This window comes from Hyalella azteca, unplaced genomic scaffold (genome assembly GCF_000764305.2).
Source record: "Hyalella azteca isolate HAZT.00-mixed unplaced genomic scaffold, Hazt_2.0.2 contig2262, whole genome shotgun sequence".
Classification (NCBI taxonomy): Eukaryota; Metazoa; Arthropoda; class Malacostraca; order Amphipoda; family Hyalellidae; genus Hyalella; species Hyalella azteca.
This window is the reverse complement of record NW_025932545.1, coordinates 1-12,600: the sequence shown is the minus strand read 5'-3', so window position 1 is coordinate 12,600 and position 12,600 is coordinate 1. Positions and strand designations below refer to the sequence as shown.

The following is a 12,600-nucleotide window of genomic DNA, read 5'->3' as shown; positions in this document are numbered from 1 at the left end:
TAAAGTTTTAATCTATGTATACAAAGAATATTTCCGCCCTAGTTTAAATATTACTTCATAAATACACACAGAAACAAATTAGGTTGAGGTTGTATACTCCTCGACAGTAATGCTCATTGCGAGAATCAGACAACGCATCAGAATATATAAAATTATTCCTTCTCCATGTATTTTTATAACAGAAAAACCTCTCTAGCATAGAACTTTTTTGCGAGGTTATTAATAGCGGTATTACACATGCAGCTAAATAGGTCAGCTGTAGTCAGGCGTCTAGCAGCTATGGCGTTATTTTGCTGGGCAAAGCTAACTCATTTCATCGCTTGAGCGTAATCGACGCGCTTCCGCTTTCGGCACCGCAATTTCTGAATGAAGAAGGTCGCAATTGCAGTTACTTTTTACTCAGAATTAACCTGCACCAAACATCCACGCAAGCGCAACATTCTCCAAAAATCCCAATGTGCATCAATCAGGCTCAAGGTATATAGATGTGCTGCACACATCTAGGGTAAGTTGATGGCTAAAAGAATGGGCACGAAAATCGTTATTACTAATATTCGGCTCAAAAATATCCATCAATATTCGGCTCAAAAATATCCATCAATATTCGGCTCAAAAATATCCATCAATATTCGGCTCAAAAATATCCATCAATATTCGGCTCTAAAATTTCCATTTAATAATAATAATAAAAAGCAAAGTTAAGAGATGGGGAGGCCTTGAAGCTGTACCAGTTCACATGTATAGTCTTCCATAATATTGTGATGTGTTCATTTCAGTGCACAGTACTGTTGTCATAACGTAAGTAAATTCATATCGGTAAAGCAGCAAAAAAAATAGATATTTTAAATGACAAGCATTGTCATTTTACAAATGAATAATATCAGGCAAATTAGTTTGTACAGAAGGAAAGAAGCAGAAAATTAATATTATTTTTCAGTTGGAATAGAATAACTTAGAAGCCACCAGTTGCATACTCGTATAGAAGAAGTGAGTCTATGTGAACAGCTGGTCTTTGAGACGCATTCTTAAACGTTGGAAAGGAAATTATGCTAAACATTTAAAAATGTGCCTGCAGCGGGGTTATCAACTTATTCGTTACCAAACTAATTCTAATTAACCTTACTTTGCATAGGAAGTATCTCTTGGGATTCCTTATCCACCGTTTAGAATTGAACGCTATCGAACAATCTAGCTTAATTTTTTCTAAAAGAACATTGTTCGGCAACATTTTCAGTTCGATTAACATTTTGATTATACTTTATATCATAGGAATAAATCGGGCTGTAGGAAACTTTTCCGCTTTTGGTCAAATGAGAATACCGTCGAAATTACACTAAATATTTTCTAGTGTGGAGCACTTAAGGGATTCGATGTACTTTACAATCCACGCTATGCAACCCGTTGTTATAATATGTCTCCTGCCGGCGGTATTTTTCAATGTAAACAAATAAATTGTTAAGACGCGAGGTTAAAATTGTTGCAAACCACCGGACGTTACGCCAAATTCGAAATTTTTTAACATAGATTAATGCACAAATTAAAAGAGAAAAAGAATGAATCAATACACGACAACGTGTTATGAATTTGGCAGTACTCGTGCTATAAATTACTGCTTTAATTACATTCCAGTAATCGATTTTTGCTGGAATTTTGTGAGCGCTGCTCACGATTTTTTAAACTTTAATTATATTCACTTTCATTATATTCCCTTCAACATTAATTATTTTTATTTATTTATATTTAATTATATTCATATGAGGCTTGCAAAGAATTTTGTGACCAACGAAAAACAATGATGATTAACGAAGCATCAGAAATGATATGTAATCAACCAATTATTCCGTCGTTGTTCCACGTACATCTGAGAGCTTCATTTCGTCGACGGTGAAGATGTACTATGAGCACCACCTGGCCGTGAGCCAGCTGCGGGGTGTGCTGGGACTGCACAATACTCATGCATTACTGGGCGGGTATGGTGGCAGATGGTGTGTGGGAGTACATATAAGAGTGTATGGTGGCAGATGGTGTGCGATAGTACACATAACTAGGGTACATGATGGAAGATGGTGTAGTGTTGGTGAGTACACACGATGGGCACATGTATTTGAAAATGATGAAGCAGTTTCGAGGAACGGCTCAAGTTGGTGATGGCTATCTATACTCATTACGTCAGTGGCAGGTGATATACTGTATGTACTGCAAGTGATTGCCCCCTACACCCATTACGTCATTGGTAGGGGTAGATAAGTGAATGTCGCCTGCACACATTACGTTTCTGGCAGGTGGAGGCCTTCTTTTTTCTTGCCAATTTACTTTTCACTTAGTGCCACTTACTCATTTTTATTCTAAATCACAGCTACTTTTTTTTCTTGCCAATTTACTTTTCACTTAGTGCCACTTACTCATTTTTATTCTAAATCCTCATGACACTAAGCGCTGCCATTCTGTCTACCCCACCTCTGTGGCACTCTGTGTTTACCTATTATTATGACACTCATAAGTAAGCGCCACTTAATATTCTTTTTATTTATCCTTCTACTTAATGTCATCTTTCGTAATTTAGTCATCCCTTTATTTGCTCATAAGCACAAGGTGTAATTTACCTAATTTTGTGAAAAAATCACATTTTGCTGAAGTGAATTTCTTTGCTATTTTTATTACCTTTGATAAATAATCATTGGCACCTAAAAAATCTCAATTTAAAATGCACGTGTTGTAACCATGTTAATTCCTAGTATATGTACTTATTAATTTAGAGTTCTGATGACGCGCGTAGAAAAATTTCATTCAACAAGACTATTTTTAAATTGAAATTTTACTATCGAAATCTATCGTTCAAATTATGTATTTAACAAAGATTGAATTCCATACGTACCTTGTTTTACTTCTTATTTGTTAATTTTATCTTGTCTCTTGAGTCATGCTTAAACGCGGTGCAGTTGCTTAAAGCCACGAAGACAAAGTAAATCTGATATTTACAGGCTTCGGTCTAAATACCTGCATATCTTAGGGATATTAAGTTATTGCATTTGTGTTAAAGTCCAGGAGATTTGAGCAGAATGCATTTGAGCAGAACGTTTTATTTTTTTATTTAGTTTCAAGATATAATCTGATATTTAATAAGCAAGACAGTAGTAAAGAATGAAAACTTTGTATTAGCGAATGTTTTGGTGACCCAGAAGCGGAGGATGTAGATACTTGGATGCATTGAATCATGTATTGGATTTGGATCGAAAAATTTAATTATGAAAAGTATTAATTGAAGAACCAAACAAATGCCAGGCTCTTCCAGCTACATCATCTGAAAATAATCACGAAATCAATCTCTTCACTACCACAAAAGGCTTGCTCTTTTGTACGGAGTTATTAACGCAGAATTACAAGTACTCATCGAATGAGGGTCGCTTTTCCCAATAAAAGACAATGAATTAAATTAATATTGTTTATTTGAATAAGCGAGAACGCAAATTGTTGGCTTATCTATTGTCACATACGTTGCATAATTACTTCTGGCTGCGTCTTGCCCGTATTACTACAAGACTTAATTAAATGTATTCAGAAGAACTCTAGTCCAGGGTCAACCGAAATAAGGGTATCGCGCAGCTACCACTTGTTGATCTCACTCAATTACCGCGTACCACCAGGCACAACCCGCGGAGCACTAATACAACTTATTAGCAGATATTACGAATCATTAGTAATATTTAATTTACTCAGAGGCTAGTAAAATGATCGTGGTATCAGTTTATCATTTGAATTTAACGGCAGGCAGCTGGGGCCAGGTGGGTGACGTGCGGCAGCAGGGTTTAATCACTTCTTGATTCTCTCGTGTTAGGTAGTGAAAATTTTAGCGAATAACACCAACATAACTAAAAATCGTTCATGATCCTGAAAGTGTTTGCCTACATCTATGGTGGCACGCGTACCGCAGCTTGGTACCCTAATTGTCGTAGATTGTAGAGAAACTAATCAGCCGATGCCGTTGAACCATCGAGGAGCAGAAAGAATCCAGCTCCGTCCGATGGCAACATCGTGGTCATGCTTCTTACGAGCGGTCACTGTTCTTGTTCTAGAAAGTAAAACGTATATTTTATTGTAACAAACGATGTTTAATGCCTGAAAACAAGACAACGATCACAGTCAATAGACGCCGCAAACCTGCTACAGGCGGCGTACTATTAAATTCAAACCGTAAAATAGTAGTTCGTTAACGGTTTGAATATTCAAATATTTCGCAGTTCGCGCATTGAGCAAGATAAAATGCTACATATGCTTCAAATTATCAAATAATTTGCTTTATTAGTTTATGGTTATTTGTTTGGAATGAAACATTCAAGCAACACTCGATCGCAAACTTTGAGAAACAATTTAAAGAACCAACGCAATTGTATGGCCGAAATTTGATTTATTAACATGATGATTATTGCCTAGCACCAGAGTTTCCTTGTTTCCTCGTTGAGAAGAAGGTTAAATAAATCATATAAATATTTTCAAGAACATAGGTGGCTATTATAAAAACTAAAATATGTAAAATATTTAGTTTATATTGACCATAGTATGGCAATGTGTGAGATTCCAGTGTGACCTGGGTCGATCTCGTGTTTGGAATAAATTTCTTCTAGCGGCGTAGTTAAAGCAAGTGAATAAATGAGGTCTCCTTTAGTATCGAAATCATGTTCAGAATATAGCAATTTGTAGGAATGAGAATGACATGAGAATTCTTGAATAATAATATCGGGTGCTATATTAACATGTTATCTATGTAACATTCCGGACGTGAATGCAATTTCAAAACCAACTCTCCGAAAACGAAATTTAAGAATCATAATATCAATGTTGAAATAACGTCATAGAAGTAATATTCGTTAAATATTGTTCGGAATAACGTTGCTTCAACTTTCATTTTGGTAGTCAAGATGCACCATGATTCATGAGTTGTTAACTTTAAATATTTCACCTCCGATTTGACCAGAGAATGCTGGATAGGTAAATATTTCCTCATTTTATTTATTAGGCTTAAAACTTCATTTAATGAAGAGAAAACAAACTAGAAATACATGATTTCCTCCTCACCTTCTGATCACTGAGCAGAGAGCCTCGCAGAAACTGTTGGGAATAATTTTAGTAAATTATTGCAGAAATTATGAAGTATATGTCAAACACATGCGCATATGATAAACTTTGATAAAAAATTGTTCCTTAATATCGCTCAAAACTAACTCTATTTGCTGATTTATTGATACTGAGTAGGAAAATAACCGAAGTTATAAGAACAATCAACTAAAAAGTTAAATAACTTTCTTTCCATTTAATAATAAAGATAGTTCTAAGATCTAAGTAGTAGACGGTGTAGTAGTCTAGTGTAACAATAAATATTGAAATTTTTAAATAAATTCTCCAGATTTTTCAAAATGATCTCCAAAAAGTATTTGATATAATGCCCATTTCCAATGAATCAGCATAATTAACCGACAAAATCCTTTAACCATTGATAACAATTATTTTATCTCCCTGCTACAAACATTTTCACTCATATAAAATAAGTTAAACTCTGCATCATTATAATTCAACGAACAATCTCGACGACCTTGGGCAGCCCGAGAAGCGAGTTGATGATCTCAGAGTTCCTTTTGCCAGGCGAGCGCGACGGCGGCGCTACGAAGCCTCCCGCCCTTGCGGTGCCCTGCCTCTCCCTCTGGTCGTAGAGACGCTGCACCTTCGTCAGCAGCTCGTCAGCTGCCCCGCCCTCCACCAGGCGCAGGATACTCGACGCGTGCTCCCCGATAGTCTGAGCGATTTTGAAAATGCAATTATGACAGTAGGATAAAAAAGTTTTATTTTTGAGACGTAGGAATCAAGCACAGGATACTCGACGCGTGCTCCCCGATAGTCTGCACGATTAGCATATCATTTGGATAGGCAATTATGACGGTAGGATAATGTAATTTATTAATTATAACGTAGGAACCACGCGCAGGACACTCGAAGCGTGCTACCCGATGGTCTGCGCGATTATAGCATATCATTTGAAAAAGCAATTATGACGGTAGGATATAAGAGTTTTTTTGAGACGTAGGAACCAAGCACAGGATACTCGACTCGCGCTCTCCAATGAATGCATTCCGAATTGGATTTCTATCACAAAAAAATTAGATAAGAAACAAATGGCAGATGAATATAAGTAGTTTTAGACGCTGGGAAGAACGGTTTGATAGCTCTCCCTGGAAGGCAGACACCGGTCCATGTTGAAAAATGAAAATTATGAACACTATTTACTGGTAAAAAATAATTCTCATATGAATTAAGGTGATACATTTTCCTGTAAGCCTGCTAGAAATGAATGAATTTCGCTGATCGCCAAATTAACGAAACTCTAAAATAGTTCATTTGATGGATTTGGCGAAAAAATTTTCTGGGTAAATTCATTTAATGAAAATATTGCAGTATACTAATGTAAGCAATGTGCGGATGAAATAAAGGCCCAATGAACGGTCTGTTTTACGTTCACCGGATAACGTTCAAAAATCGAGAATCAAAATACTGAAATTTTTCATTTAAATGCAAACACCTTTATTGGTAAGGATACAAACTTTTATTGTAACGAAAACACCTTTAACTGTAGCGAAAATAACTGCAACTTTGACGCAATAAATACAATGGATTATCAAATGGAATGCAAATCTGTTTTACGTTCTCCGCGATAAAATCGGGGTAACGTTCAAGAATCGATGATAAAAATCCTGAAAAATTTCATTCGAATGCAAGCACCCTTATTGGTAAGGATAAATGCTTTTATTTTAGCGAAAACACCTTTAACTGTACCAAAAATAACTGCAACTTTGACGTAATAAAATACAACGGATTAACCCATGGAATGCAAGTAATCATACCAGTCTCTCAGGCGTCGTCAGAGCTGACACAGCGATGTCAGCAATATCAACTTGAGCTGAGACGCTGATTAGCAGCGCTAAGCTGACAAGCAGGTGAGCTGACAGGTTCATCATAGCTGACGTTGTTTATGTTGTTGGTGCAGTTTGGTATGCCTCGTCCGTTGATAATATCTTGATAATTAACCACTTTTGTAATTGTTTCACTAAAATTTTTGAGTTTTTGGAGTGAGATGAGGCTCTGCATGGAAAGGAAAAGAAAACCATTTACATGGACTTAATGAACATAAAGAAGTTTACTAAATTTTCAGGGTAACAAATTTTTTTGGTTTTCCTGAACATTATTTCCAGTTACGTATTCTTGAGAATTAAGAAGTCTTCCCACTAGCCAAAAATATGTATATTCTTTCACAATGCTTCTAATTAAACATTACAACAGTAAATAAGTATTGACACATAATTTCTTTTGCTGTAGATCATTAGATCACAAATAAACCTAATCTACTGATAAGATTTTCAAGCAATTTTTGTTGATCAATTATATAGCGAATCAACGCGATTGCCGTAAATCATCTAACTGCACTGGCCATCTTTTCAATACTACACACAAAAAGTTATAATGAAGTTCCGTTTGGAACGTGCTTAATAAATAATCACGTATATTATGATGGGGCAAAGATATAAGCAGATTAATGTATTTAATATATTGTTTATATGATGCAAATTAATCTGGTAGTTAATTCCAGTAATTATTATCAAAGAGTGTGCGAGCAAGCTGGCTCACCATGCCGCTCTCTAACCACTACTCAGGGATAAATCGCACTGACTGACAGCATTAAGCGAGCGTTACTTTTGCAAATAGAATAAAATACCATAATCTATTATAACTTGCACGGCTAGATTTGGATAACCTGAAATCAACTTAATGAATGATTCAGGAAGAATCCAAGAAATGATTAAAAATGATGCAGCTAACTTAATGTTGGTGTGGGTCAAGCGTATTCATACGAAAACCAGTAAATTCTCCTCCTCTTGAAAGCATAACTTCGTGAAAGCATTTCTTGGTAGTAATAAAAAAGATTATTTGGATTAAAATGGGACGACAATCTTACCGCTTATTCAGCGATGACTTTACGCAGACGAGCCTCAAGTCGACTGGTCAGGACTTCGATTGCCCAAAAATTCTATGTCCTGAAAGTTTGGTCCTAGTGAAGGACTTGAGAGTTTGTGGCCGAGACTGAATCTGGAGTTTATGCTGAGGCCGAGGCTGGCGTTGGATAGGACAAAATCGGGTCGCTGCGCCTCTTAAATGAGGACAATGACGCCGTGGGAGGATGCCTGGGGAGTGAGGGGGGGGAGTGAATGAGGGAAAGAGTGGGGAGTGAATGAGGGGAGAGACTGGGGACTGACATGGGATGAGCGCGGAGAAGCTGGGGGGAATGAATGAAGGAGGTAACAGGGGATGAATGAGGGGAGTGACAGAGGAGGGAATGAGGGGAGTGACAGAGGAGGAAATGAGAGGAGTGACAGAGGAGAGGATAAGGTGAGTGACAGAAGAGGGAACGAGGGGAGTGACAGGGAAGAGAATGAGGGAAGAGAATGAAACGAAGTGACGGGGAAGGGAATGAGGGGAGTTACAGAGGAAAGGTAAGACCAGGGTATGCACCTCCATACGTGGCATGAAGTGACAAATGCTACGTTGATAATTTAGAATAAAATTCCAGGTCCGCAGAGGCCTAATGTTTGTTGAATTCTGCTATAATAGGAAATAATTTAACGACAACTAAAGGCACAGGCGAGTGCAGACTTCAAGAAATGAAAAAATCAGTTAATATGACAGCAAAAATTGAAAATTAACGTATTTTTAAAGCCAAAAACAGTCATATTATAAACTATAGAGCGGCTAAAAATGAAGTGAAACTCATTCTAAATGACTTATTTAAATGTAGAACCAATATAATAAAATTTCAATATTATTCGTATACATTCAGAAAATACCCGTATGAAATTTACGCCCAGTTTCACTCTTTGCAAGATTCATTGGTGAAGCAGTAAGCGAATGTTCTGTTTTAGACAGGCATTGTTACTGAACTTGCGTAGCTCGGTTGGCGGTACAGAAGCATTTTCTGCCATTCAGAAAACCGTGCCTCTCACAAAAAATTAAAAAAACTCTTAGTGACGGATGCAGAAGTTTTCACACAGATACACACAGGAATTTTTCAGAAATGAGATTGTCCTAACAATTTATGTTCTAATATTTTTGATAATCATAATAGTTCTTGGACAATTAATGCCAACAAGTGGATAAATTCGCCTAGACTGTTAATTATGCAAGATGAAAAGCACTCTACAATAGAAAAAATGGTTAACAAGTTTTTTATCCTTACAATAGGCATGAAAATTTTGAAATGAAAGTGAAAATTGTTCAAGTACATCAAAAAATGTCACGCTGTTGGCCTGACCCGGTGAAGTTTCACTCCGTATTCATTACCGGCTGACCATTAAAAATTATCATTGGAGAATTGGCCATTAAAAATTATCGCAGTGCATTTGACAGCCGATTGACTAAGACAAAATTTACAGAGCAACAATAGCTCACTCATCATTCACTTATAATATTATACGGCATAAATAATGAGCCGACCCAACATAGCCCATAGTTTAAATTGTTTTCACGTAAACCTTTTCATAAAATTCACAAATGTGATAAAGACGCTTACACTGAAATTTCCACATTTAGTTTTAAGGTTCAAGTTTTAAAGTGATCACCTGCAACTAATTCTGACTCGAAGTACTCATTCATGAACAATTAATACGAGAAGAGGCTCAAGAACCCTCCCGAACATTTTGCATGTGGATATCAAAAAAACCTTCATAAACACTGCACATCTACTTACGAAATGTCAGGTAAGAAATATGCTTCAATCTATTGCATTATTTATGAAATTATTGAAATAGATAGTATTTATATTTAAAATATATTTCTTCGCTTTGAAATTACTGGTATAACCATACTTATACGAGTAATGAGGAAGACTTAGAGCACAAATATTTATGAATATCACCATTTTTTAAGGAGGTAATTGAGAAGCATTTGACATTCAGTGGATATCTTTAGATCTTTAGGAATATCCTAGCATGCAGTCAGAGAAATAAAGGAATCGTTTTCCCAACGGGGATGCATCCTTTGCCTCTTTTTGGGTCAACCTGAATAAGTTTGGCCCGGTAAAAGGGCGTTTCAGTGCTACGTCTGTTCCCTATACTCGTGCCTGTGGGTAAGAAAATGCGTTGAAGCGGACCTCGCTACAAAACTATATCAATAATAAAACTAGTGACATGAAGCATGCACATTTCAAACAAAACTCTCTATAAAAGTTTTGTATGAATATTTTTTTCATTCATTTCCACGAAACTTTCGCTACAAAACTATATCAAAAATAAAACTAGTAACATGACATGCACATTTAAAAAAATCTTTCCATAAAAGTTTTGTATGAATAGTTTTTTCATTCATTCCACAAAACTGTCGCTACAAAACTATATCAATAATAAAACTAGCAACATGTAGCAAGCTCATTTCATACATTAGCGACATAACCTCCTTTTAGTCAACACTGCATTCACACGCTTCCGCTGGCTCGCCTCTCTCACTCTCTTGCACGTCTTTCGAACCACAACTACGGTAAGCTGTTCTGGGAGCGCAGCCGTGGGTAACAAAATTGACTCGTAAACAGGCCCTGGGCCCAACGCCAACCATCAGCATGCAATATCTACTCATAGCCTGAGATCAATGAGCTGTGGGTAACTCCGGCTAACAGTAAATCCGCTTTGCACAACACAGCCACTGCTCCACAGCGCCGTAGCGCAACTGGCCGGAGCGCAACAGGCCCTACCGCAACAGGCGGCGCAGGTTAGGTTAGGTTACGTTACGTTAGGAGTAGCTGTTGCGGTAGGGCCTGTTGCGCCCCGGCCAGTTGGGCTCCGGCCTGTATGCGCTCCGGCCTGTGACTGAACTGCGCTGTTGTGGTGGGCGCTTTGTGTCAAAAGCCGTGAAGATGCCCGGCTGCGTTACGCTCGGGAAGGTATATGAATCGCACTGTGGACTGGGCTATGCTGACCTCTAGCTATCTACCCAGCTGTTCTCAATGCCCAGCTTGGGCGCATTGCATTCTGATTTTCTCTCGTTGCGTTTCACTTGTTGGAGCTGCGACGGATGTGATCTAGGAAAGGTGCAGGATTTTAATTTCAGTCATCGAATGCGAGGACTTAAGCTCACGTGGTAACTTGCATACTCGTCCAACTCACATCGTGTGATCAATATATTAACTGAATTTCAATGCACAGCACGTCACGTCAAGCCTCCTGGTTGCTGCCCCTGTTACATTACTACTACAACAACGTGCAACGCCACGTGCTCCTGTCTGACACCTCGTCATCACCACGTGCTCCTGACACCTCGTCATCACCACGTGCTCCTGACACCTCGTCATCACCACGTGCTCCTGACATCTCGTCATCCTACGTGCTCCTGACACCTCGTCATCCTACGTGCTCCTGACACCTCGTCATCACCACGTGCTGCTGACACCTCGTCATCGCCACGTGCTCCTGACGCCTCGTCATCACCACGTGCTCCTGACGCCTCGTCATCACCACGTGCTGCTGACACCTCGTCATCCTACGTGCTCCTGACACCTCGTCATCACCACGTGCTCCTGTATCCCAGTTCGTCCCGTGGCCGCTATCATCAAGCAGGCTCCACATAAGTTAATTATTCATTTTATCCAACCATTTTTATCTCGCCTATTCTTTCATTTCCATCTGTCTCATTCAAATCCTTAATGCGGATTCCAATGTTGAGAGCTTTTACCACAATGAATCTTGATGGATAACCTTATCATTTCAATCCCTGGCCGTAAATACGGGTATATCCTCTGAAGTGCAGGAAAACACATTAAATGTGGACGGCAAAGTCAACCTCACACAGCGTCACTATATAGACAATATAATTCATTGATTTTTCTGAGTCCATGAGTGCGCTTTTCGGATCTGAGATTGAATTTAAGGTTTTATAAAATATAAGGATCTTACCGCTTATATCATAGCGGGATTCAAACTTAAAGTGAACGGGAATAATAGATGCTCATAATATTGTTTTTTTTTTATAAGACTGCGCCTAATAGTTCTGTTGTTGCACGAAAAATCAGCAAAATGACGTACAATATTGCATATGAGAGATGAATATTTTATATGACAAGGTCAGCAGGACAGCAGTCATCTGATAGCTCTTTCAGCTAAAAGTAAAAAAAAATGAACTTCGCTAGAGGCGATATCCGTCCTTTGAAAATTTTTCACATGTATGTCTCTTAAATTTTGTCATAGGCAATAATAATAATCGGGGAATAGAGCTGGACTCATTCAGTCATTCTACGTAACCTGAAACGCATCCATAATAAAACCTGTCAGCAGTGCTTTATCGACATCTTATTGATTAGTTTGGCTTCAAATCTTACTTTCTTTGACTACCATAAAAAACGTATTTGATGGCTAATTATCCTATTTGAATATCGTTTCAATTTAGGTGCTCATCGCAAATCAGAGCTCACAGAGTAATATGGTAATGGCAGTTTCAGCGTTCATTGGGCCGTTAGATCTGCCGCAGAACATTCACAGCTTGTAGTGGTCACATCGCAGAACATTCACAGCTTGTAGT

The 12,600-nt window shown here is 38.0% G+C and overlaps 1 protein-coding gene across 1 annotated transcript; it reads right to left on the bottom strand.

Moving 5' to 3' along the window:
- Positions 1–3,447: 3,447 nt before the first annotated feature.
- LOC108671444 lies at positions 3,448–8,154 on the bottom strand. The gene is made up of 5 exons (XM_018158992.1): positions 8,000–8,154; positions 6,891–7,128; positions 5,588–5,788; positions 5,074–5,106; positions 3,448–4,069 (listed from the first exon to the last, which is right to left on the bottom strand). Exons 2-5 carry the CDS (start codon positions 7,002–7,004, stop codon positions 4,046–4,048), a joined length of 372 nt encoding a protein of 123 aa, XP_018014481.1. The 5' UTR covers positions 7,005–7,128; positions 8,000–8,154; the 3' UTR covers positions 3,448–4,045.
- Positions 8,155–12,600: the final 4,446 nt, after the last annotated feature.